The 23188-nt window shown below is 42.0% G+C and overlaps 1 protein-coding gene across 1 annotated transcript in view; it reads right to left on the minus strand.

Annotated features, from left to right (window-relative positions):
- Positions 1-567: 567 nt before the first annotated feature.
- tmtc2b (transmembrane O-mannosyltransferase targeting cadherins 2b) overlaps positions 568-23188 on the minus strand; it is a 93475-nt gene continuing 70854 nt past the window's right edge. The window contains exons 7-12 of the mRNA XM_015000261.2: positions 22997-23075; positions 20205-20326; positions 14647-14728; positions 13500-13614; positions 10997-11060; positions 568-4783 (exon numbers count right to left, since the gene is read on the minus strand). Of these exons, the coding sequence (XP_014855747.2) occupies positions 4604-4783; positions 10997-11060; positions 13500-13614; positions 14647-14728; positions 20205-20326; positions 22997-23075 (642 nt within the window). The 3' untranslated portion in view covers positions 568-4603. The remainder of the gene's footprint in view (positions 4784-10996; positions 11061-13499; positions 13615-14646; positions 14729-20204; positions 20327-22996; positions 23076-23188) is intronic.

Below are 23188 nucleotides of genomic sequence, written 5' to 3' on the forward strand. Positions count from 1 at the left end.
AGATAGTTTTTTTTTGATAAGTGATGTTATTGAGGGATCCCCAACATGGACATACAGTAAACTGGACTTATTAATATAATGTGTACTCAGTGCAAATAATACACCGCTTCCTTAGTTTGTGTTTCTATTATGTTTGAATACAAATGATATGGCCTAAAAATGCTGAACAAACTGTTATTTTTCATGAAAAGCATAACTTTTAACATAATGGGCAGATTTTTGCTCATTGAATTTATACATTTCTAACTGAAGTACATGATTTATCTCTCCACAAACAGATTAGCAGTTAGCCGCTGAGCTAGCGAGGAAACTGGTATGTTAGCTCCGAAATGCTAACACAGTAGAACAACTATTTCACTCTCAAAAGCAAATGTTATATATAAAAACTTTATGGGAATCATGCATATGCGCTTGGTGAACATTACCAACCTGTAATTAAACAAAAGAAAGACGGAGACTCTTTAATGTTTGTGCTCTTCTTCATGCTAATCCCACGATGAAGACCTTTAGTTTTATACCAGTGAGCAGAAATATCAAATGCTTTGTGAAAAAACAGGATGAAAAGGCTTCTTCTTGCACATTGTTCAGTTTTTATTTTACAAAAAAGGAGGACAGGGCTACAAATCCTGATAATTTATACAAATACAACACATTTCAAAAATAAATTTTAATTTAGTAAATTCTCTGTGAACAAGTTTCTGCAATAGCCCACTGCTTGAGATCCCTGAGCAGAGACACAGAGTGAAACACTTTTTCTTTTCACACCTTCTTACAGACATTAAAAATCTTGTTTCCTCATCAACACTTTAAATATTTACACCAGGAATGAGTGTATGGATGTGTGAGGGAGGCAGGAAATCAACGCCAACTCTTAACGTTTCCTTACCACCATCACAGTAAAGAAACAGCACCGTGCAGACGACAACGTGACTGCTTCACATAAAGTCTCAGCCTCCTGAAGCAGGTGTTGTGTAAATAGCTACATTAGCCGTGTTTGTGAATTTTCTTCAGTAATGACCAGAAACGTGCAGAAGCTCCATCAAATGATCTTCCTTCATTTTACATGTGAAAAAAACAACACAGTTCCAGCTGGTTCTGTTAACAGCTGGGATCAGAATCGTCCCAGTTGGACCCTTCATTAGAATCAACGCTACACACAGTGCTATAAAAAAGTTTCTCCAACAAGTTTTTTACTGTCTGCTGTTTCAGAATATCAAAGAAATGTTAAAATCAGCACAGATAATCTGAATACATGCAGAAAACAGAGTGTATAAACGATTATTTCAATTAATGAAGGCATTTAAAGGTTATGTGGAAATGAGTCAGAGTGAGTTTTGAATCACTCTGAAAAATTGGGTTATTTCAGCCATATTGGAGGGTTTTTGAGTATGAACCAAATGCTTATCATAGCACAGTATACTAAACGGGAGATATGAAAAAGCTACTTTTTTAGCCCTTAAATACATTTTGTTGTGTAGGAAAGTTGGATTTAGTCTCTCCTGGAGCTGCATAGATATCGTTATATTCTGTTTATAAAGTATTTGCTGCAGAACTGCTAAACAAGGTCATGGGTTTCCTTGTTTTTGCAGATTTTGTCTTGGGGAACCCATGACCCAAACGCAGTCAGTGACATTCTTGGTGCTAACATAACTCTAACTGTGCCTTGTTTACAACACGTGTTCATTCATAATGTGGTGACATTTCCTGGCTCCAACCTGAAAGGCTGGATGGATAAGTCATGTGTTGTTGACATCTTTTAATAAATTTGGCAGTGAAAAGTTTTTGCGTAACAAGCTAATCAAATCTCTGCTATCTGCAAATTACAAAATGACAGACCAGAGTGAAATCATCATTTTAGTTGTACTTTGTTTGTCCAGTTATCTTTGCCTGAAAGAAAGGTTGTCTGTTTAATTCTGAAACACTTAAGTGACAATAAAAAAACTACAGAGATCTTTGAAGGAAATACTTTTCCAGAGCACTGTATGAGCCTTAATAGTAGCTTTAAAGTGCAGTAAAATAAAAACAACACAAGCATGTTTGTTCTCAGTTTGATAAAGATTTCATAATTCACTTTGTAAAATATTTCAATCTTGTTCCAGTTGGTTTTGTGCTTTATAAACTCAGATTTTTTTTTAGAATATTTAAGTGATTCAGCTACTTTGTGGGGACAAATGAGAACAACATTCAGCTTCCAGTCAGTCTGTCTGTCTCCAACAGACAGACTGACTGGAAGCTGCTGTCCGCAGTAAACTCTAATCACCTTCATAAAGAGTGACTTTGGGGGAAACCCAGACCCGCTAGATCAAAAAGAAATGTGCTATATAATACTCTTGTAATAAACATGAGAATAGATTGGGATATTTAAAAGCTGACAGCACAAAACCGATGGTCCAGCTGATGAAAAGACTCAACAGGAAGTATCTGAGGTCTTGATCCCGATCATTTAACAACGCCTCTATCTGGAATCCGATCTGGTACCTGGGTTTAGCTCTGGACAGTGGTGGGCACCGCTAACTAAAAATGTCAGCTGACCGTAAATATTAGTTCAGGTAACTTTCTGCACCAACATAGCATTGAGCAGAAGCTAATGCTTAAGTGCTAAATTCAACATGTTGGTACCCAACGTGCAACAATGACACAATATGTTACAGCTTAGTACATCGCCCTCAACAGGGTGGAGTTGTCATTACACGCCTAACAGTACGGTTCGCTCTTCACAAAGGAATTTTTATTTTTCACTCATGGTTTCAGTTTTATAGTTGAGTTTTGCTAAATCTGTTGCTAATTTTGCCTAAAGGTAGGGCTTCAGTCAGAAAACACTGGACATTTTAAACTATTTACTGTAGAACTACAGCAGTGCATTCTGGGTAAAGAATGAACTTGCTGCACTGCACCATGAGTGAAGAACATAGGATATAAAAACACTGGATATATGCACCTTGTTCAAGGTATTTATGTCAACAATCCTCAGTGGATTCTGTTCACCTGTGTAGATGTACATTAGTAACTGCTATGAATTCATTGTATTTTATTTTTGATAATGTTTTGAGAAAAACAATTGTGAGGACAGGAAGTGGAACAGTCTTCACACACTTCAAAATAAGAGCATGAAGAAAAATGTCTGACAACTTGAGGAATTCTTGACAGTTGATAAAAACTTCAACTCAGATGATGAACTTTATTTAACTTAAAGTTTCCAAAACAGGCAACTAAATTAGAATGTATCTGAAAATATTAATTTAAGAGAAGCTGAGTGTGTTAAGTGTTTTCAAAGTTAGCAAAAATGCTAACGCGCTAAATGAAAAATTAGCTCTGCTAATAGCATGCATGTACCCACCACTGGTTCTGGATACCACTAATCACAGGTATCAGAGCAATAACTCTATGAATAGGACTGGGGCCAACAAATAACAAATACTGTACAAACTTTAATGAAGGTGCTCTTTCTTTTACTAAAAACTGACAAAAACAACCAAATATATGAAAACTAGACAAAATATATACAGATGAGACCTAAGAACAGCTTTAAGGATACCGAAAACCCTTCACCGTATTGTGACAAGCCAAACTCACTCAGGTATGGAGCTACAGTTTGCTGTGTTGTTCTGTGTACTAAAACATGGCAGCTATATATTAATATTTATTCAAACACAATGACATAACTTTACCTAAGCATAAAGGCATTTAAACATTTCCCTTTCAAAGAGCTGTGACTCTGTGTTGATCTATGTAAGGATAAAAGTTGGACACTAGCTTAGCGTTAGCTTAGCATTTCCTTTTGGCTGGTCGAACTCTTTTGTTGCAGGTCCTGTTGAGCTTCTTGGAACCTGGGAAGGTTTTCCATCTGCAACCTGAAGCTTTCAGCTTTTAATGGTGATGGTAGTTTAATATTTAGAAGTGAGGAATAAAAATACCACTGGAATGAAGACCATTTCAAAGCTTGCTAAAACAGATTAGTGAGGTTAACTGCAGCCCTTTGGAGGCCTTACAGACTCTTATTGTGCTGAAATAGATACTCTGCATTCCCTTTTTATGTTTTTCTCTGAATATCAGGACAGTTGCTACTTTAGGAATCAATATGTGGTGCAATTTCAGATTAAAGTGAGAATGAGAAGGTTTAAAAGCAGAGACTATAAATTAAATTTTAAGAAGTTAAATTGTGTCCAGTTCTTCATATGTACCTTCTTTCCTTCATTTTCAAGAAAAAAACATGAAGTGAAACTAAAATTTGACAGAAAGTCCTTCAGTGCTCCCCTCTGTGTTTTTCATACCTCATTCTGCGGCAGCGATGAACCTGTGGCTTCACTTTAACTTGAAGTATTCTTGAATAAAAAATGAAAGCAGTAAATCTGCAGAAAGGAATCCAGATATCACGCAGGGCCTTCCTGACTGTAAGCAATCCTGAGCAAAGCTGCAGGCCTGAGGTGTTTGCAGAGCTCAGAGATGATTAGTGGGGGGAGGCTGTTCGGCACATCGTGTCTCTGCAAACGTCCTCCCTCGGTCTCTTCCTTCTCTCCTGGATGAGAAAACAGAACGAGGGCACGTAGGCCGCCCGTCTCCCCGGGTCTGGAGCGCAGATGGTGTGTAGGCGGGACGGGAGATCTCAGGGAGTCGTGGTCCTCAGGCCCTGCTTCTCCATGATGTTCCAAAGCTTACGTAAATTCGACTGGGTGATGGTGTCGTCTGGTTTCAGCTGAAGAGCCCGGAGGTAATTGGCTTCGGCTTCTTGCAGTTTCCCGTTGAGGTGGAGGATCGCTCCGAGGTTCATCAGAGCTGCAGGGTACTGAGGCAAACACAAATGACCATTTTAGGATCCAATCAGCTGTCGTTGAGATATTTAGTTGGTGTACAGGAGCTACTAACTACCTGAAGTTTTCTACTATGCTTCCTTGAACAGGTTAGGATAAGTCTATGGACTAAACAAAACATGTTCATGACATTTTCTGCACAAAACCATTCTTAGATGATGATATTTCAGTCTGCCTAAAACAACAGAGTGAGCTGTTTTAGGGCCTCTGTTGCTTTAAATCCAAATAAGCTGCTGCTGGCCACGCCCCCCAACTCATCGTTTACATTTATGTGTGAAAATGGCTGCAAACAGATGCACAATTATATAAACATACAAGAATGCAGCAAGTGGTTTCTGGATGGCAAGTCAACAGCAAAACATTGACCTTATCCAGCAGCCATTGTACAGCGGTTAAACCAGCTGATCAAACGTGCTGGAGCTCAGCTTGGGTTGCCAGGTGACAGGTGGAGCTCAGCTTGGGTTGCCAGGTGACAGGTGGAGCTCAGTTTGGGTTGCCAGGTTACGGCAGAGTGCTTATTGATTGTGACTCAATCAGGAGTTCTTTGAAACAGTCCATTTTCCAGACACTAAAAAACATGAACTTACAACCAAAAACACGGCTGAGTGGTTTTTTAAAGTGCTTTGGTTGTTTTCAGAAACAGTTGAGACCTAAACTGTACAACAATATGCAAAACATAAGTTTTGCATAAATGTTCACCTCTAATAGTCGACAACCAAAACTTCATCACCGATGTCAAACTTTATTCAACTGAAAGATTAATAAACAACTGAGTAAATTAACACACTGAATGCACAATGTGCTAAATGTTTTTAAAGCTAGAAAAAACATAAACGCGTTAAACAACAAAGTGACGGATTAGCAGATTAGTGGATGTGTGTCCAAAACTGGAAACAAAAGTCAAAAACTAAATCTGACAGAAATTCTGTGGGGTCCCTTTAAGAGAGGAGTAGAAAAATCCTGACAAATCAGAGCGTTTGGAAGAGTTACTAATTACTAACTCAGTATGCTGGATGCTGACTGAGTTCTGCCAAAGACGACTGGACCTGCAAACGAATCGATCCGATCAGCTAAAAGCTTCCTGAGAAAGAGCTGACATACTGTCTAAACCTGATGTGTTTAGACTGGAGACATAATGAGATTAGAAATTCACATTTCACCACATCAGTGCTGATGAATAATGCAGCCTGTCTGTTCATACTGAATATTTTAGCAGGGAATGATTTGTGGTTCATCGTCTTTTCTCTGAGTGACGACATGGAGGCAGTAAAACTCCAAAAAACACAAACGCTGAATTTCCTCACAGGCATCTCAGCTTCTGTTACAAACATCTGATCCTGCAGATGATTCAAAGTGTTACATGATATGCTCTTTAGCCGTAGTGGAGCATTGAGCCATCATAGCAGAGCCTCAGCGATACGAGCGCGCCGTTGTCAGATCGGCCGAACTGCGCGGCGTTTGGGAAGAACGTCGCCGCGCCTGTTCCTGCGTCTGGTCTGCGGCCATCGATGTCAGAGGGAGCAGCCGCCGCTTTGAAGTGGCTCAAGATGTTTATTTCTGCTGGTGCCAATGGGCAAAGTCATAATCAGTGTGACGGATGAGTCATGGAGATATAAGTACAGGAAAAGTGCCTCGGGTGCAATCATGTCAAGACCAAGAAGTATGTAGGCCAAGGGAGGGGCAACATCTGATCACCATTTTGGTTAGACATGTGGAAAAAATGCCTCATGCAGCAGAGCAGCTCCGGGTCTGCTGCTGAGTTTATCAGCATTTCTGCATTTCACAGAAGAAAAATCATTTTGTTCCTTGAAATCTATGTTTTCCATGTAATTATTAACCACTGAGACGTCTCTTTAATCAGCTGAGGTTAATTTAATCTCTGAATAAATGCAGCTGTTCTGGTGTTGGAGAACAAGCTGCAGAGGAGACATGCAGATCTACTGGGACACGGACGTCAACCTGGGCTGACAGCAAGGACAGGTAAAACCACCTGGTAACTGTGGAGGAGCTGCAGAGAGCTACAACTCAGGTAGCAGAAAACTAAAATCTTCAACTCTAAACATACAGGAGCAGCTGCAGCAAAGCGTGGGCCACAAAGGACTCAGGGGGGCAAATATAAATACATGCCACACTTTTCAGATTTTTCTTGGTAAAAAAAATCCTAAAACCAAACATTGTTTCCCTTCCATGTCACAATGATGAATGTTTTGTTTAGATCGTCAGAAAAAACCTCAAGCAGATTGTGATTGTAACAGAATATGAACAAAGGGGCAGAATGATGCAGAGCGACTTTTTAAAGCTTTACATCATGTTAAAATGTTATCCTCTCATCACAAAACTACCTGCAGTGTTGCTTTGATTCAGACATGCATGACTGAGGAATCTTCCAATCTAACACAAGTTTTTAGAAATTGTACTGTTTCCATCAATCTTTCCTTATGCAACACTTCAAAATAAAAAATGTTGATGGAAACAGCTATAGTTACATCGTGCTATAAAATGTCACAATGTGCCAGGAAAGTACACAACAGCCCTCGTTTAAAGGGTGTGGTTACTTTTGCAAAGCTCTGTGTCTGTATGTATGAGTGGAATAATTAGCAAAATAATCAGAAATATGTCAAATTTGGGTTACAAGACATTTCTACCTCCCAGAAATGAAAAGACTGAGATGTGGGGAAACTTAATGACTGGAAAATTAATTGTCGATTTTGAATGAATTATTCTCAATTGAGAATCAAACTAACAAATAAGATAAACTTTGTTGTTATTGGCTGCCCTGTGGCCTGGTCTGAGCGACCTCCTGCCGTCACTTCGGGACTCTGGCTGAATCTCCGCTGCCTCTCCTTCATGCTGCAGAAGGAGCTGCAGCTCTGCGACGTAATGGCTGCTGTCACTCTGAGACTGTTTGTGCAATAAATTACCTTCAGCTTGACCTCACCGCTTTAGGGCCACACCACAAAATAATGCTTGGGGATGGATTGTTTATACACATGGACGTGATTTGAAGTAATAGTAGTAATGAACAGACCTCACACAAACACTGCATCCAACATCTCCAGGTGACAAATAGGTGTTTATCGTATAACTATAACTTTAATGTTTTACTAAAGATTCAGAGTGCAGTCGCATTTTATTGTGAGTTTGTGAGCTAAGTGGGTTTAAATGGTGCATTAATCATAACTCCAGGGAGAAAAGCCTTGACTGGAAAACGAAATGGTAAAATAATAACCTGCCTGGCCTCTCGACACGGGCGGCGTAAGTTAAAGGAGAAAAGGTTCACTGAACAAATACAAATGCTTATTTTTTTAGATTGAAATCAATTTAAAATGTGCAGATTCAACTAAATTCAAAATGTTTTCATTTTCTTGTTTAAAACCTCAAATGCATCTGAAGTGAGCAACCAGAGGTAAAACGCAGGAAACTTCAGATTAAAAGCATAGAGGTGAAGATTCCCATCGGCTCGTCTGAATTTATGCATTAAATAAAGTTAGAAGTTTAAAGAGAACAACAACAACTAAAATCTACTGTTATGTGTTTGAAACTTTAAAATGATAAACAAAATAAACAGTATTTGAGCAAAAATATTTATTTTAAAATATCTGCAAAACCAAGTTGTCTTAATTTGAATTCCATAAATCTTCCTTCATGTCCAGAACAATCTTCTGCCTTTTTCACTTCATATATCTGAGACGTTTTTTTTTCCTGGCTCCCCCAGATTCAGCAGAAAGTTGCTGTTTTCAGAAGCCTTTATTTCTCTTCATCCCTCATTTCCTCCTGCGCTGCTGCGTCTCCGGGCAGAGCAGAAGAGCCAGGGCCACATGGCAAACTGACGGAGGAAAGGCTTGACCTTCATGACTTTAGAAAGAATTTGAAGGCATAAGAAGGAAAAAGGCTGCAGGTTGCAGAGACCAGATGGTTCTGACCGAGAATCAAACTGGATTTATCTCCTGCTGAAGGACTTGGTTGGGAATGGTTCTCTCAGCCTGACAGCGCGCATATGCAACATGATTAATGCAAAACAGCTGCGCTGATTAAGAGCCGAGTAAATTATACCGTGCATCTTCCTTTTGCTGCGGTGGTGTAGGAAGATGTGAAGCCGTGATACAAAAGTTTGGTAACACCTTCCCACATCTGACGGTTCAGTTTTCATCATTTGATCACAATTAGGAAAACTGCCACGACTACAAAGAGATTCACTGTTAGTTTAACAACAAACTTTATCTGAGACACATTCAACAGGATGTTTAGTTTTTATTAGTTTAAATAAAACACACAGTGTCATTCCCACTGCAATGCATCCTGGGTAGATGGCGCTAGGTGCTATGAAGCTAGCCCTGTCAAGCCAGAACAGTATTTATTGCTCAATTAGAAACCTTCAGCCCTTCCAGTTTGAACTGGGAGGATTTGAAACAGAAGGAAATGGAGAAATAACGAGTAGAAATGAAGACAAGGACGAAACAGAGGAAGAGGAGAGAGTCCTGTTGGTTTTTCTGCTGCTGCTGAAACGCCGACCTGAAAGGAGAGCCAACGCTGCACAATGCTGATTATGCTAACTGTGCTTACAGTTAGCATCGGGATCAAAAATTTTCTCAAATATATTAGAATGGTTTGTTACAAAGACTCTCACTTTAAGCATCCATTCATTACTTTTAATTTGTTTTGGTGTTTGCTACTGCACATCCAGAGTGCAAATCGACTCGTTGACACGTGATGAAAACCGCATCATTTTGTTCACAGAGAGTGATTTACCTTCCTTTCTCTGTTTGTCTCCACATAAATATTTTTATATTTTCATATTCATCTCATAGTGTGGTGAATCCTGCCAGCTGCTGGCTGTTCCTGTTTTTCACTCAGTCATAGGATGAGTTAAAGCTCTAAACCATCATGGATACTTACTGTATAAATGTTGTCTGACAACAAAATGGATTAATAATCAGTAACATGATTAAAAATCACAGAGCCTGTTGTTTTACTGTTTAACAATCTGTTTGCATTTCTCCTGGAGCCGCGGCTGAGCCAGCAGTAGGCGGAGCCAAAGCTGCATCTTGTTTTGATGTGGTGAACTGAAAGGTTCCTGACTCATGCAGCGACTTTCACAACAGAACCGCGTCTGTTTTTAACGCCATGCAGCCTGGAGATCCTGCTCTGCTGGGATCCACTGCATCAGCAGGATTCTCTGGATTCTCTATAAACCACGTCAAACAGGAAATCTCCTCGTTTTTCCAGTTTCAGACTAATAAAATTCTTTTCATACAGGGGTGAATCCTTCCAAGTCTTTATTTTCAGAAATGATCTTATTTTGGATTCTTAGTGATTATTACTGACATTCTACTGCCCTGACACACAGGTCATCAACCTGCGGCTTCCACACTGGTTCTCATTGATTTTGGATAAAAATTACTACCTCTGATAAATGCAAGGTTTAGCAGTTTTTTCTAGTTTTTTCATTATAATTGCATCTACTGACACAACAGGATGTCATGTCCTCACGGTGGGAACCTGGTGCTTTATAGTATTTTCCACACACATCAAAACATTGCAAAAGTTTTTCAGCTGAATTCTTGCAGCTTCAGGATGAGGCAGATTTCTCTCATTTGTTCTGGGTTTTAATTAGATGTTTGGAGAGAAATCTGACTTTAATTTGACATTTTTACCACCAAACCTACTCAGATCTGAACTCAGTGACTTCTGTGGAGTCCTGCCTGCTCTTGTTTGACAGCGTTTCTTCATATTTTACCCGGGTTTGTGTGCAGAAAAGGCCAAACTATGATTCCTGTAAAACATTGTAAAGATGTATTTGATCATTAATCCACAGCTGTCTGTTTCCAATCAGCGCCGGGAAACAAACAGGATGACCGCATGCTAAACACACTCCCCCCCTCAAACAAGCGGACCCGTCCTGTCAGTTTCAGGATCCCCGTCCTCCGGCTCGGTGTTCGTATCATTATTCTTTCCAATCTGCTTACTCCGGCCCCTCCTTTGAACTTGTTGATGGATGTTGCACAAGCAAACCTCTGAGCTCAGGAAAACCCAAGAACTCATTATTCTGAGCAGGACTGACAATGAATCCAGTTGTTAGAGGCAGAACGGCCAGTAATGATATTGGAAAGTCAGTCTGACCGTAATTGCAGCGCGTCCATCAAAGTAAAAGGTAATGAGGAGGAATAGCAAGTCAAGGCTTTACTCACGTTGGGTCTCAGGCTCGCTGCTTGTCCGTAATACTTCTCGGCTGCTTCATTGAGCTTGGCTTGTCTGAAAAGGGAAAAACAGGGAGAGGCGATCGTTAGTCAGTTTTATTGCTGCTGGCTTTGGCCCAGGCCTTGAACCCGGAGTGTTTACCGGTTCCCAGGGGTCATGGAGAAAATAACACGGAGGAACTGCATGAAGAAACGCAACGAGAACTTTCTGCTTTCTGCTCAAACCTGCAAATCACCCGACTGCTTCAGGATGAAAATCAGATTTACGGATTACGGCCTGAGGGTTCTTTACTTGAGGAGTTTCAGTCAGTCATTCACATCCAGTTGATTTGGGATGTTTGGTTCACTGGATATTCAAGAAAAATTCACTTCAACGAGATAAAAGAATACTGATGGATTTCAAGCGGTTATTTCAGTTCATTTTGATAAAAACCTCAAATTCAGAGTCTTCAAAAATGTTAATATTACATGAGACCAATTAAAAAGTATTTTTAACACAGAAATGTTTAGCTATGACGGTGGAGACAGCTGCTCATTGGAGGCTACAAATAAACACAGTCTGAGTCATAAGTAGTCGGTGTTTATTGCAGTTCAATATATTCAAAGATATTCAAAAAAGAAAACATGATTACTTTGTCATGAGATTAAAATGAATAAATGATAGATACAAAGAAAACGTCTCATTTCACTGTGAAACAGGATTTGAGGAAAGGTCGTTTGTCAGGATCTTTACCTAAAAATGCGACGCCTGAGATCAGCTCTGCAGTCGAGTCATAAATATTGTGTTTTATTTAAAGTCTGTGGTGTTTCGTTCTCAAACAGCAGCAACGTTTCCTTTATCTGAACTAATGCAGAACCACCTTCAGGATCCACAGCTGCAGGTTTTTCCCTAGTGGCAGTAACGCCTAATTGCAAATAATTTCCCTCTGACAAAGTCAAGGACAGCGGCTGGACGGCTGAGTGAGCAGCGCCTGATATTACCTGGATCAAAGCCGGCGGCCGTCTGGACCCACTGCTTCATTTAGGATGTCAAAGTCTGTTAGCGAACCGACGTCAGAGAGGACTCAGGATTCAGGTCAGAGGCTTCAGAGTGAGACTCCATAAATCCTGGTGAGTTTATAACCAATCAGATTTCTGCTGGTTTTAATTTAATGTCTTCACTTTGAACCTGGATATTAACTGTGCTGGGCACACTTCCGCTAATCCACTAAGGTGCTAAAATCACAGCTAATTTTTGCTAACTGTGAAAACTCTTAGCGCACTTAGCTGAGCTTCTCCTAAATGAATGTTTCCTGATAAATTCTAAATTATTTGGCTGTTTTGTAAACTTTCTGCTAAATAAATTTTGACATCTGTGTTGAAATTTTGGATACTGACTGTCAAATCTAACTTACATTCAGGCTCTTATTTTGAAGTAGCTTTGGGGCACTCTGTTTGGATTTCCAACGACCAGCTCAAGATTTAGATTGGAGGTTTATTGAACGGCCGATTTAACCACCTGAGAGAAAAAGTGCCTGAAAGGAGACATGGTCACACAAAGCAAAAAGTTTTGTTTTACTCTGAATTAAAACGACAACTGCTTTGTAATATTTGGCTTTACCCAACTCCTAACCATGAAACAGTTTTTAATATCAGTCATAACCTGGGAAAAAAGGCAAAAACCTTAAAAATTCAAACATGTACCCTGGCATTTCTACGTTCACATTTTCAGCGATGAGTTAAAGGAGGCAGGCGGGAATTATTAGTTCAGAATCCAAATGCTGACGCCCCGAAAACCCCAGAGAGCCATAAACAACATTTACACACTGGTAAGTATCTGCTTCTCCCTGTGATCTCTTCTCTTCTCCTGCACAGATTCACTTCTGTCTGCATCTAGTAGGTCTTTCCACGTCCGTGTCCAACACAAACACATAAAGAGCCGGAGCTGCAGAAGAGCAGGACCCCATGCCAAGCAGGCGGAGATGAGTTCAACCCAAGCATTGCCTGAGAGACTCCTAGGCTTCCAGCGGTCTCTACGCTGAAGTCTGTTCGCGGTGGATCCCGCAGGATCCCAACGATGACGCATGAGAAGTTTTAACTAAGATGTCTCTGCTGGTTGAAGTTGTGTTCAGCATTGACGCTTTTTCCAATCATGACTCATGTTCACCGACTCTCCGGCTGCAGAGCTTTTCTGCTCAGCCTCATCAAACAAACACATTTCCAAGTGAGACTCAGATCCAGAGACAGCTGAAGCTTGAACATCTCTCGCTGCGATGAGTTAAAGCTTCAGTTCTGGATTCCACCACCGTTCAGAGAGAGAGGGATTACAACGTCCAGCCAAGAAAATCACGCAGGCGGAGGAATGGAGTAAGCCCTCGGATAAAGCGTGCAGACACACTGCTTTCGGCCCAGCCAAGGAAAACCATTCTGGAATACTGTGCAGCATCTGCGTGCGCGCACCTAGACCGCGGAAATCAAAAATAAGACAGAGAGAGGTCTGTGTTGATGGCCTTACCTGAGCATGTGAGCGGCGCTGAACACCACATCAAACTCCCCTCCGTCGAGGCGGGCGGCCGTCTTCGCCATCTCTGCTGCTTCCAGGAGCCGTGACTCTTCCAGTAAAAACTGACCTGCAGGAGAAAACAGCAGTACTGTTAAAACATGAGCAGATCCTCCTGAAGGCGCAGAGGGACACGCTGTAACAACGTTTACTTTGGCTCAGGCCTGCGCTGGAACACCAGATAGGAACTTTACTAACCATCCCTGTTTGATCAGATTAGCTGACCCTGATAGATCAGTGGATGTTTGGTCAAAACGTTTCTTGGAAAAGATTTTAACTTTCATAGGCATACCTGCCTTACAGTGAACCTCTGATGGGATCAAGGAGGACCAGCAAGGCTGCAGATTTAGGGATCCTTGGAAGGTCCAGAATAAAGAGGAATTATCACCGTGTTTGACTTTGTTAGCACCGTCACCGCCGAACCTCCCACTGACCTTCAGCAGATTGCCTGACTGACCTCAGGGACGTTTCTCAACCACTTCTGACTGAAGTCACAAAAAGCTCAGTGGCTTCGGAGGCTTTTTTTTTTGTATGCATACATTTAGGTTTGGAATGTCACCAACATCGGTAAAAAATAAAATGTATCTATTTTTTACATTTCTAAATTTTTTCTGATCTTCCCTCCAACTTTCTGAGGTCCACTAGTGTCTTCATGGTAAACCCTGTCCCATAACATCTTTATATCAATACAAAATATAATTTTCTTATATTTTGTATTGACAGTCAGCTGACATCTTTAAAGAAAAATATGATTAATTTAACATGATAATAAAACTGAATGTTTATAAGAGATTTAAAAATGATGGAAGACCAGAGAGACGCTGAAATCGTCACGTTCCATGTCCGCATCAAACTGAAGTGAACAATGAGAGGAAGTCATCCTCTGTTCTCATAAAACTCTCTAACCACACACAGATAGAGATCCTTGATGTTTGGAGGGAGACGTGACAAAAAGGGTCAACAAACACTTGTCCAAACAGGCGTCCAAAATGTGTAAATTCCTGCCTTTGTGCAGAACGTCTTCAACAGCCAAATCAAATAACTGAGCTGTGAGAATAAAAAGTCAGGATGTGTCAATTTGAAATAAAAACAGAAATCCCACCGTAATGCATGTAGCAGTTGCCCTTAGTGGGATCCAGTTGGATGGCCTTCAGGAAGTAGCGCTCAGCTTCTGTTTTCTGCCCCTGAGAGGGAAGGATTAGAAGCAGCGTCATTATTTCTGCACCCACTTCTCAAAGCTGCTCATTATGAAAACACCAAGGTCTGCTCAGCAGCCCAGATACCTCTGCATGAACCCAATGCCCTGCACCTCAACCACAGGCTGCTGCAACAATAAATCCCAATAAACGGACATGAAACATGGGAACCACAAGTGTTATTCTCTCCTCCTCACGTGTCATCCGTCAAAAGTGCACAGTGTCATGTTTGGCCCAGAGAAGGCTCGTTCATTACCGCTTTAATCTGAGGGAGAAACACTTCCAGAGCAGAAGCATCGGAGGCCAGCATGTGTGTGTCTGTGTGTGTGTGGCCTGATGAAACAGGACAGTGTGTGGAAAGTGTGTGAGCGCAGCCAAAGAGAACCTTATGGGTCTGCAGGGACTTGGAGACTCAGATATTTATAAGGATCACACAAGTTTTATTCAATCGAACGGTTACTCCGGCCTTTAGAGAGACGAGTGAATCAATACTGGAGGCTGTTGGAACAGCAGGTTTGAAACTCTTCAGATGCACAGAGCTCCTTTACTCTCTGCAGACTGGAACAAGGAACCAATCACAGCTCAGACCGACCAGAGCAAGCAGAAAATCTGAGGATGTTTAACACCTGAAAGCCCAGTAGACTCGGTTCGATTGGAGACGAGAACAGCAGCATCTGCTGCATCTCCAGCTGCTGTGGTTCTTTCTCTCTGCTCCGAGTCAAACCAACCTGTTCCCCTCCTGGCCTGTGGGGGCGCTGCACCAAGAACCACTGAAAAAACCTCTGAAGCGCAACGTCCTTCTTCACCAAATGGAAACAAAAATGGAGTCAGATTTTAGCACTTGGAGGATTTCTCTTTTGTCTTTGGTAAAAGACATTTCTCCCGCTATTGCTAGGCTAATGTGTTTGTTTTGTTTGTATTTACCCAGAATGCCCTGCGCTGTAGTCCACTTCCTGCTTTTGGAGTGGTCTCCAGTCTCCCAGGTGTTCACATATGTATTCAAACCAAACCAGAGTTTATTTCAACCGAACCCAGACCGGCGTTTGCATTCAGATTTTCCCAGCCGAACCGGATTTCTAGACAAACGGACTGGAGTTGGATTAAGGCAGACTGGAATTGGATTAAGGCGGACTGGAGTTGGATTAAGGCGGACTGGAGTTGGATTAAGGCAGACTGGAGTTGGATTAAGGCAGACTGGTGTTGGATTAATGCGGACTGGTGTTGGATTAATGCGGACTGGTGTTGGATTAAGGCGGACTGGAGTTGGATTAAGGCGGACTGGAGTTGGATTAAGGCAGACTGGTGTTGGATTAAGGCGGACTGGAGTTGGATTAAGGCGGACTGGAGTTGGATTAAGGCAGACTGGTGTTGGATTAATGCGGACTGGTGTTGGATTAAGGCGGACTGGAGTTGGATTAAGGCGGACTGGAGTTGGATTAAGGCAGACTGGTGTTGGATTAATGCGGACTGGTGTTGGATTAAGGCGGACTAGTGTTGGATTAATGCGGACTGGTGTTGGATTAAGGCGGACTGATGTTGGATTAAGGCAGACTGGTGTTGGATTAATGCGGATTGGAGTTGGATTAAGGCGGACTGGAGTTGGATTAAGGCGGACTGGTGTTGGATTAATGCGGACTGGTGTTGGATTAATGTGGACTGCAGTTGGATTAAGGTGGACTGGAGTTGGATTAAGGCGGACTGATGTTGGATTAAGGCAGACTGGTGTTGGATTAATGCGGACTGGAGTTGGATTAAGGCGGACTGGAGTTGGATTAAGGCAGACTGGTGTTGGATTAATGCGGACTGGTGTTGGATTAATGTGGACTGGAGTTGGATTAAGGTGGACTGGAGTTGGATTAAGGTGGACTGGAGTTGGATTAAGGTGGACTGGAGTTGGATTAAGGCGGACTGGAGTTGGATTAAGGCGGACTGGAGTTGGATTAAGGCGGACTGGAGTTGGATTAATGTGGACTGGAGTTGGATTAATGTGGACTGGAGTTGGATTAATGTGGACTGGAGTTGGATTAAGGCGGACTGGAGTTGGATTAAGGCAGACTGGTGTTGGATTAATGCGGACTGCAGTTGGATTAAGGTGGACTGCAGTTGGATTAAGGTGGACTGGAGTTGGATTAAGGTGGACTGGAGTTGGATTAAGGTGGACTGGAGTTGGATTAAGGCGGACTGGAGTTGGATTAAGGCGGACTGGAGTTGGATTAAGGCGGACTGGAGTTGGATTAATGTGGACTGGAGTTGGATTAATGCGGACTGGAGTTGGATTAAGGTGGACTGGAGTTGGATTAAGGCGGACTGGAATTGGATTAAGGTGGACTGGAGTTGGATTAAGGCGGACTGGAATTGGATTAAGGCAGACTGGTGTTGGATTAATGCGGACTGGTGTTGGATTAAGGCGGACTGGTGTTGGATTAAGGCGGACTGGTGTTGGATTAATGCGGACTGGTGTTGGATTAAGGCGGACTGGAATTGGATTAAGGTGGACTGGAGTTGGATTAAGGCGGACTGGAATTGGATTAAGGCAGACTGGTGTTGGATTAATGCGGACTGGTGTTGGATTAAGGCGGACTGGAATTGGATTAAGGCGGACTGGAGTTGGATTAATGCGGACTGGAGTTGGATTAAGGCAGACTGGTGTTGGATTAATGCGGACTGGTGTTGGATTAATGCGGACTGGTGTTGGATTAAGGCGGACTGGAGTTGGATTAAGGCGGACTGGAGTTGGATTAAGGCAGACTGGTGTTGGATTAATGCGGACTGGTGTTGGATTAAGGCGGACTAGTGTTGGATTAATGCGGACTGGTGTTGGATTAAGGCGGACTGGTGTTGGATTAAGGCGGACTGGAGTTGGATTAAGGCAGACTGAACACTTGAGTTCATGAATGTTTTATGTTTACATAGTTTGGCTGTGGATGGAAAATGAGTTCAGTTTGGTTCCGGTTTCCACTGGAAACTTTGCATTCATCTGTTTCTGCTACGCTCATGAAGAAAATGCTGCTTAGTTTGTCGATAGTTTTTGATTACAATGACATTAATTACAGATCCTGAATTAATTAAATGAAAAGTTTCATACAGTGAGTTATGCTCCATTTAAAAACCACATCTTCTACTCTAAAAATCAGGTACATGTTTACCAGGCACTGAGCTGGTGGTGTACTAGTCTGGGTCAAAGTTCATGTCTGAGCAGTATCACATCTGTGCGTTTTTGTTCTGGTCTGGATGGAGGGATGGGTGCCTTTAAGGCCCAAACGCATTAAGAACAGACTTAGAAAAACAGAACAACGTCCTCAGAGGTAGGAAAACGCAGAGAAACTTTTGCAAATGAATGTTCCTGAGATGAGTCCGCTGTTAGGTTCTCTTCCTCTTGTTGTGAGAGAAAATCGAAAGCATAATAAAGCCAACAGGGGGTTGAAAAGACGGATGAGAAAAGCAGCTGTATGCGCTCTTCCTCTTGCTCCAAACATGCCGAGCTCACTGCAGATTCCTCACACCTTAAATCCCTGATAGCATCAGGCGAGCTGCAGATGCAGCTCCGACTCTGATGTCCGCTTCGTGTTAGCCGAGGAAGTGACGGAAATATGGCAGAAAAATGTCAACATGCGTCCCAGCAGGCAGCGCCTTCATGACCTGAAACCCAGGACTGATCTTCATCATGAACTTCTTCATCACTCCAGATGTCAGCTACCATCCTCAGTGACTCCTCTGTGACCCCTGTGTGACCCTGTGTGACCATGTGTGACCCCTGTGTGACCCTGCAGCAGAGCGCCATCCTGCAGCCTCCCTGCAGCTTGCGGGGAAGTGAACCTGAAACCCAGGCAGCATCTGAAGTGTCTTCATCATGAAGAGTTGTTCCTCAGGGAGCGAAGGCTGAGGGCTGCAGGCCGGTCCACTTCCTGCTCTGCGTTTGATCATTTAAACCTGCTGACATGCGAGGCGGCAGCTAAAGGCTGTGATCAGGAGCTGCATGCAGGCAGCAACGGGCAGCGATGATCGTCCTGAAGGTCTGAACTCTGTTTTCACCTCAAACCAGCTCACACAGCGACTCTTAGCTCATCTGTTTGTTCAGACAGCAAAAGAACAGAAAACTCATCCAGCCTGATGCTCAAAACCCAATTTAAACTCATTATGCAATGATTACCAGCACGATAACACAGGCAGGTTATGTCAGAACAAAACAGGGTTTATATTCAGATTAAGACAATTTTCCTTTGCTATTACAATGATGTAAATGTAAATGGAATTATTGTTTTAGCTTTGCTAAAATGTAAAACCTGAATTTATGCCAAACTATTTTCTGGATCTGTTGACATGAACAGAACCTCTGAACGACCAGCTCCAGGTTTTACTCCTCAGGTTCTGCATGGATCTATCAGCCGACCTCACAGTGTGATAGATATGGATCCTTGGGTGTTGCTAGGTGTTACAGACAGAGCTGAACTTTTCCTCTCCTTAATTTAACAGCAGAGAAAGCAGCATCGACATTTACTTTAGGTTTTGGTTATTAAACCTAAACTTTTAAACTTTTGGAGAACAAAGATTCCCTGCAAGATTCCAAGACTGATAAGTGAGGATAACAAGGAGAAAGCTGGACATGCACCAATCAAACACTTGATAGCTGATCAGTGATCAATACTGAAAAATCTGATTTTATTTTCAATCATTAAATGCATCAAACTAATAATTCCCATCATTTTTCAAACATAAATACAAGAAACAGAATCATCCATCCATCCATCCATCCATCCATCCATCCATCCAGACAGACAGACAGACAGACAGACAGACAGACAGACAGACAGACAGACAGACAGACAGACAGACAGACAGACGAAATTTTAACTTCTGTTCAGGTGGAAAATTCAGAGTTCAGGAAGTTTTCAGTAGGAATCAAAACATTGCCTTTTATTCACGTCTGTTCCTTTAGGGCCAGACAGTGAGAGAGAGAGAGATTCAATAAAAGATGAATCTTTAGAAACTTTTTCTGCTCATTGAGATGCAGAAGGAAGCCAAGCAGCTACTTTTTTATTTTTCACTATGTTTTAGGAAGTTGGCTTTCTGTTTCTTCAAAGATACAACATGAATGAGATTTAACTGAAAGAAGGTTTTAATGTTGAGCTGAAACCTAAACCTGAGTTTGGGTTCTTCAGTTACTATCCTGAAACGTCTGGCTGCTGCAGTGCAGCTGAATCCCCTCATCAGCAGCCTTTCATTCAGCTCTGCAGGCTGAATGAATGTCTGGCATGTTGGAGAAGAGACAAGAGGAAATAACACAGGAGGACTGGCGCTTCATTCCACCACTATCAATATTGTGATGAGGAAACCTCTCCACAGAAACATAACTGTGAAATAAGAGATAATGAGCTAAAACTAGTTGCTGCATTGAATTACAGAACATCCTGTAAGCTGAGTGTGATCCAGATTACTTATTCCGGAGCTTCAAGTGAAGTCTTACTGTGATAGCCAGGAGTTTTCCGTAGGTGAGGTGAGCAGGAATGTGGTCCGGCTTGGCTCTCAGCGACTCCCTGTACCAGTGCTCCGCTTCAGGCAGCTTGTTCAGGCGCATGTAGGCTTCACCTGGGGGTCAGAAGGTCAGATCAGGCGTCACGGAGTCACAGGCCAAGACACCAAACTGCTTCCTGCTCTTCTTCTGGTGACAGTCCTCACAAACGGTGGCCGACAGGCGCAACAAGGAGCTGCAAGAGCCAGACGCTTCAAAACACACAACAGACGCAACAGAAAAACACAGCAACCAAAAAATACCCAGAAAACAGACAAAAAACCTACAACCAACAAAACAAATGCAAATGGAAAACGATGCAACAACAAACAAAATTCTGCAACAACAGGAGCAAGAGGGGAAACGCCACAATGAGTAAAAACAGCAGCAAAAATGAAAAGCTGCAAACTCACTGACGAGAAAGTTTGTTACACTTCATGTCTTTTTCATCAGCATCTTAACTTACATAATATTACTGATTCCAGACTCCCCCTAGTGGCCTGGAGGACTTCCTTATTATGTAGCGAGTTGGCAACATTTTATGCATGCAGTTGTTTTTGCAGTTTGCAGCGTTTCCCTGTTAGCATCTCCTTCCTGTGTCTGCTGATTTTTCATTCACATTTTTTTATTAATTGCAGGTTTTTGGTTCTATTTTTTGTGACTCAGTTTTTATTTGCAGCGTTTTTCTGTTGCATTTCTGTTTTTGTGTTTTGGAGTTTGCATCATCCATGTGTTTTACTGTTGATGTGTGTTTGTACGTGTCGGCCACTGCACTCATAGTCAAAGACTGACTGAGTTATTTTTACGTCCCACAGACAAATACAAAAACATAAATACATAAAGTTCATCTGATGTTAGATAGCAGCCTGAAGAATTGTTTGAAACGTTCTGAACCCGTTAAAAGGTTTCCTCTGTTAACGGGTAGTTTTTCCTCTCCACTGTTGCCACATGCATGCTCAGTCACAGCAATGACTCAACACGTGACTGCGTGCTGTCGCCCCCTGCTGGTGCAGAGGAATGAATTCTGTAAGTCAATGGCTCGATGGGCTGCTGAGTTTCCTTAGAACATTTTTAAGATTATTTTAATAATGAACTGAAAGTGATTGAACTGAAATGCCTTTGTTAAAATGGCTTTATAGAAATAAAATAAACTGAATAGAATTGAATGGAGCTGCAGTCTGGGAGGCAGTGTGTTAAAACTTGCTGATTTAAATAATGGATTATTTCATATAAATTTACAGCGGGTTAGAATTGGAAAATTAAGAATATGGCTCCATCTATTCAGCCTTGTTTTTATCAGGTTGAAAATCCATTATTTATGTTACATTATCATGAATGCGGTTGCCGAGAAACTGAGATTTATAGGAGACAAACGTTTTCTTCAGAAACCACACGGTTTCCATTCTGTCATTTCTTTTTCATATTCCCATGTCTACTATGCAAGTTCTGAAACTCAACCCGAGTCCTTAACCTCGTTTTGGATTCAATAAGGGAGCCCTGCGGTTACTCCAATAAATAATTATTGCTGTAACCTTAATCTAATCTGAGTGTCTGTACAGTGAGGTTTATCTGGATTCTGTTATTTGCAGGTTTTTATCTCTGACCTCCTGTTTTATTGATGGCTCTGCTCCCTGGCAGAGGTTCTGTGTCTGAGATAAGCACAAAAACTAACATGCAATTAGAAGTGACACTGAGTCCAAGGAGCTGCGAACCGGTTTGAGAGTGAGCAGCATTCCTGAGCCCACCAGAGAGCGTTGGAGGGAGACCAGCAGGGTGCAGATTACCACCCAGGTCTGCCTCTGATGAAAGCTGCTGCTCGCTGGCGTCTGACAAGCAGCATGAGAGGAGCAAAGTGAGCGAAACTGGAAACAGATATGAGCACCAGAGCCAAATGTGCAAATCAGTCCAGCGAGGAAGCGGCACTAAGCAGCAGAAATCACAGATCTCTGGCCCAGCGCCTCCATTTGAAACGCCGTGTCGCCCCTTAATGGTGCCGGGAGCTTTAATCAACGTTTTGACATAATCTCCAAAGCTCTGTCATATTGTATTCTGCCAACACACAAACAAGCCCGGGGCATTACCAGGTCTGGATTACAGACATCCCAGGTTTCAACTGTTTGTCTCTTTGTGTAAATATTAAACGGCAAAGGTTTGAAAGGAAGAAGTGGGAAGGTTAGAGGAAAGATAATGAAATCAAGAGCAGAGGAATGAGTCTGAGAACAGCTGGTGTGCAGCTGCAGTCCAACAACCAGAGCTGCAGATTAAATCTCTTCAACATGTTAACAAAAACCTATTACTGCCTTGTTAAAACAGGTTTTTCTGTCAGAACGCCCCCGTTCAGGTCAAACTTCTCGTTTCACAATGTGAGAAGGGATAACTTTGATTTGTTTTCTGAGGCGGTTATTGAGCTATATGAATATCTTTACTTTCCTGGGTTTTTTCTTAGCTTCAGCTCCATACCATGTTGGTTTACCATTAGCTTCTGCTAATATTGTGTTGGTGCAACGCTTTAGCATTAGATCCAAATATACTGTGTCAGTATAGCACTTTAGCATTAGCTTCCCATAAATAGCGTGTTTGCTTGTCCACCATTGCTCACAGGGAAGCAGCGTGTTTGAGGCGTTACCTTAATGCAGGTTCACAGGAATCAACCCAAACATTGTGAATGATCATCATCTGGGATTTCTCAGACTGTTTAAAGGGACAGTAATATTGATTTATTCTCCCTGAAACAAAAGCACACTCACCCAGCATGTTGTAGAGGCTCTGCGGTGCAAATTGCCTTGGCATTTTCTGTATTGCTTCTTTAAACATGGAGATCGCCTCCTGCGAAAGAAACAATGAAATGAGAAAAAGAAGGTGGGGGATGTTTGTGTAAGAAAAAGCAGATAGATCCTCCCAGATAAAAAAAAAAAAAAACTGGCTTTGGGGAACAAGAG

Source organism: Poecilia mexicana, unplaced genomic scaffold (assembly GCF_051168715.1).
Source record: "Poecilia mexicana isolate PSO_F unplaced genomic scaffold, ASM5116871v1 scaffold_6, whole genome shotgun sequence".
NCBI lineage: Eukaryota > Metazoa > Chordata > Actinopteri > Cyprinodontiformes > Poeciliidae > Poecilia > Poecilia mexicana.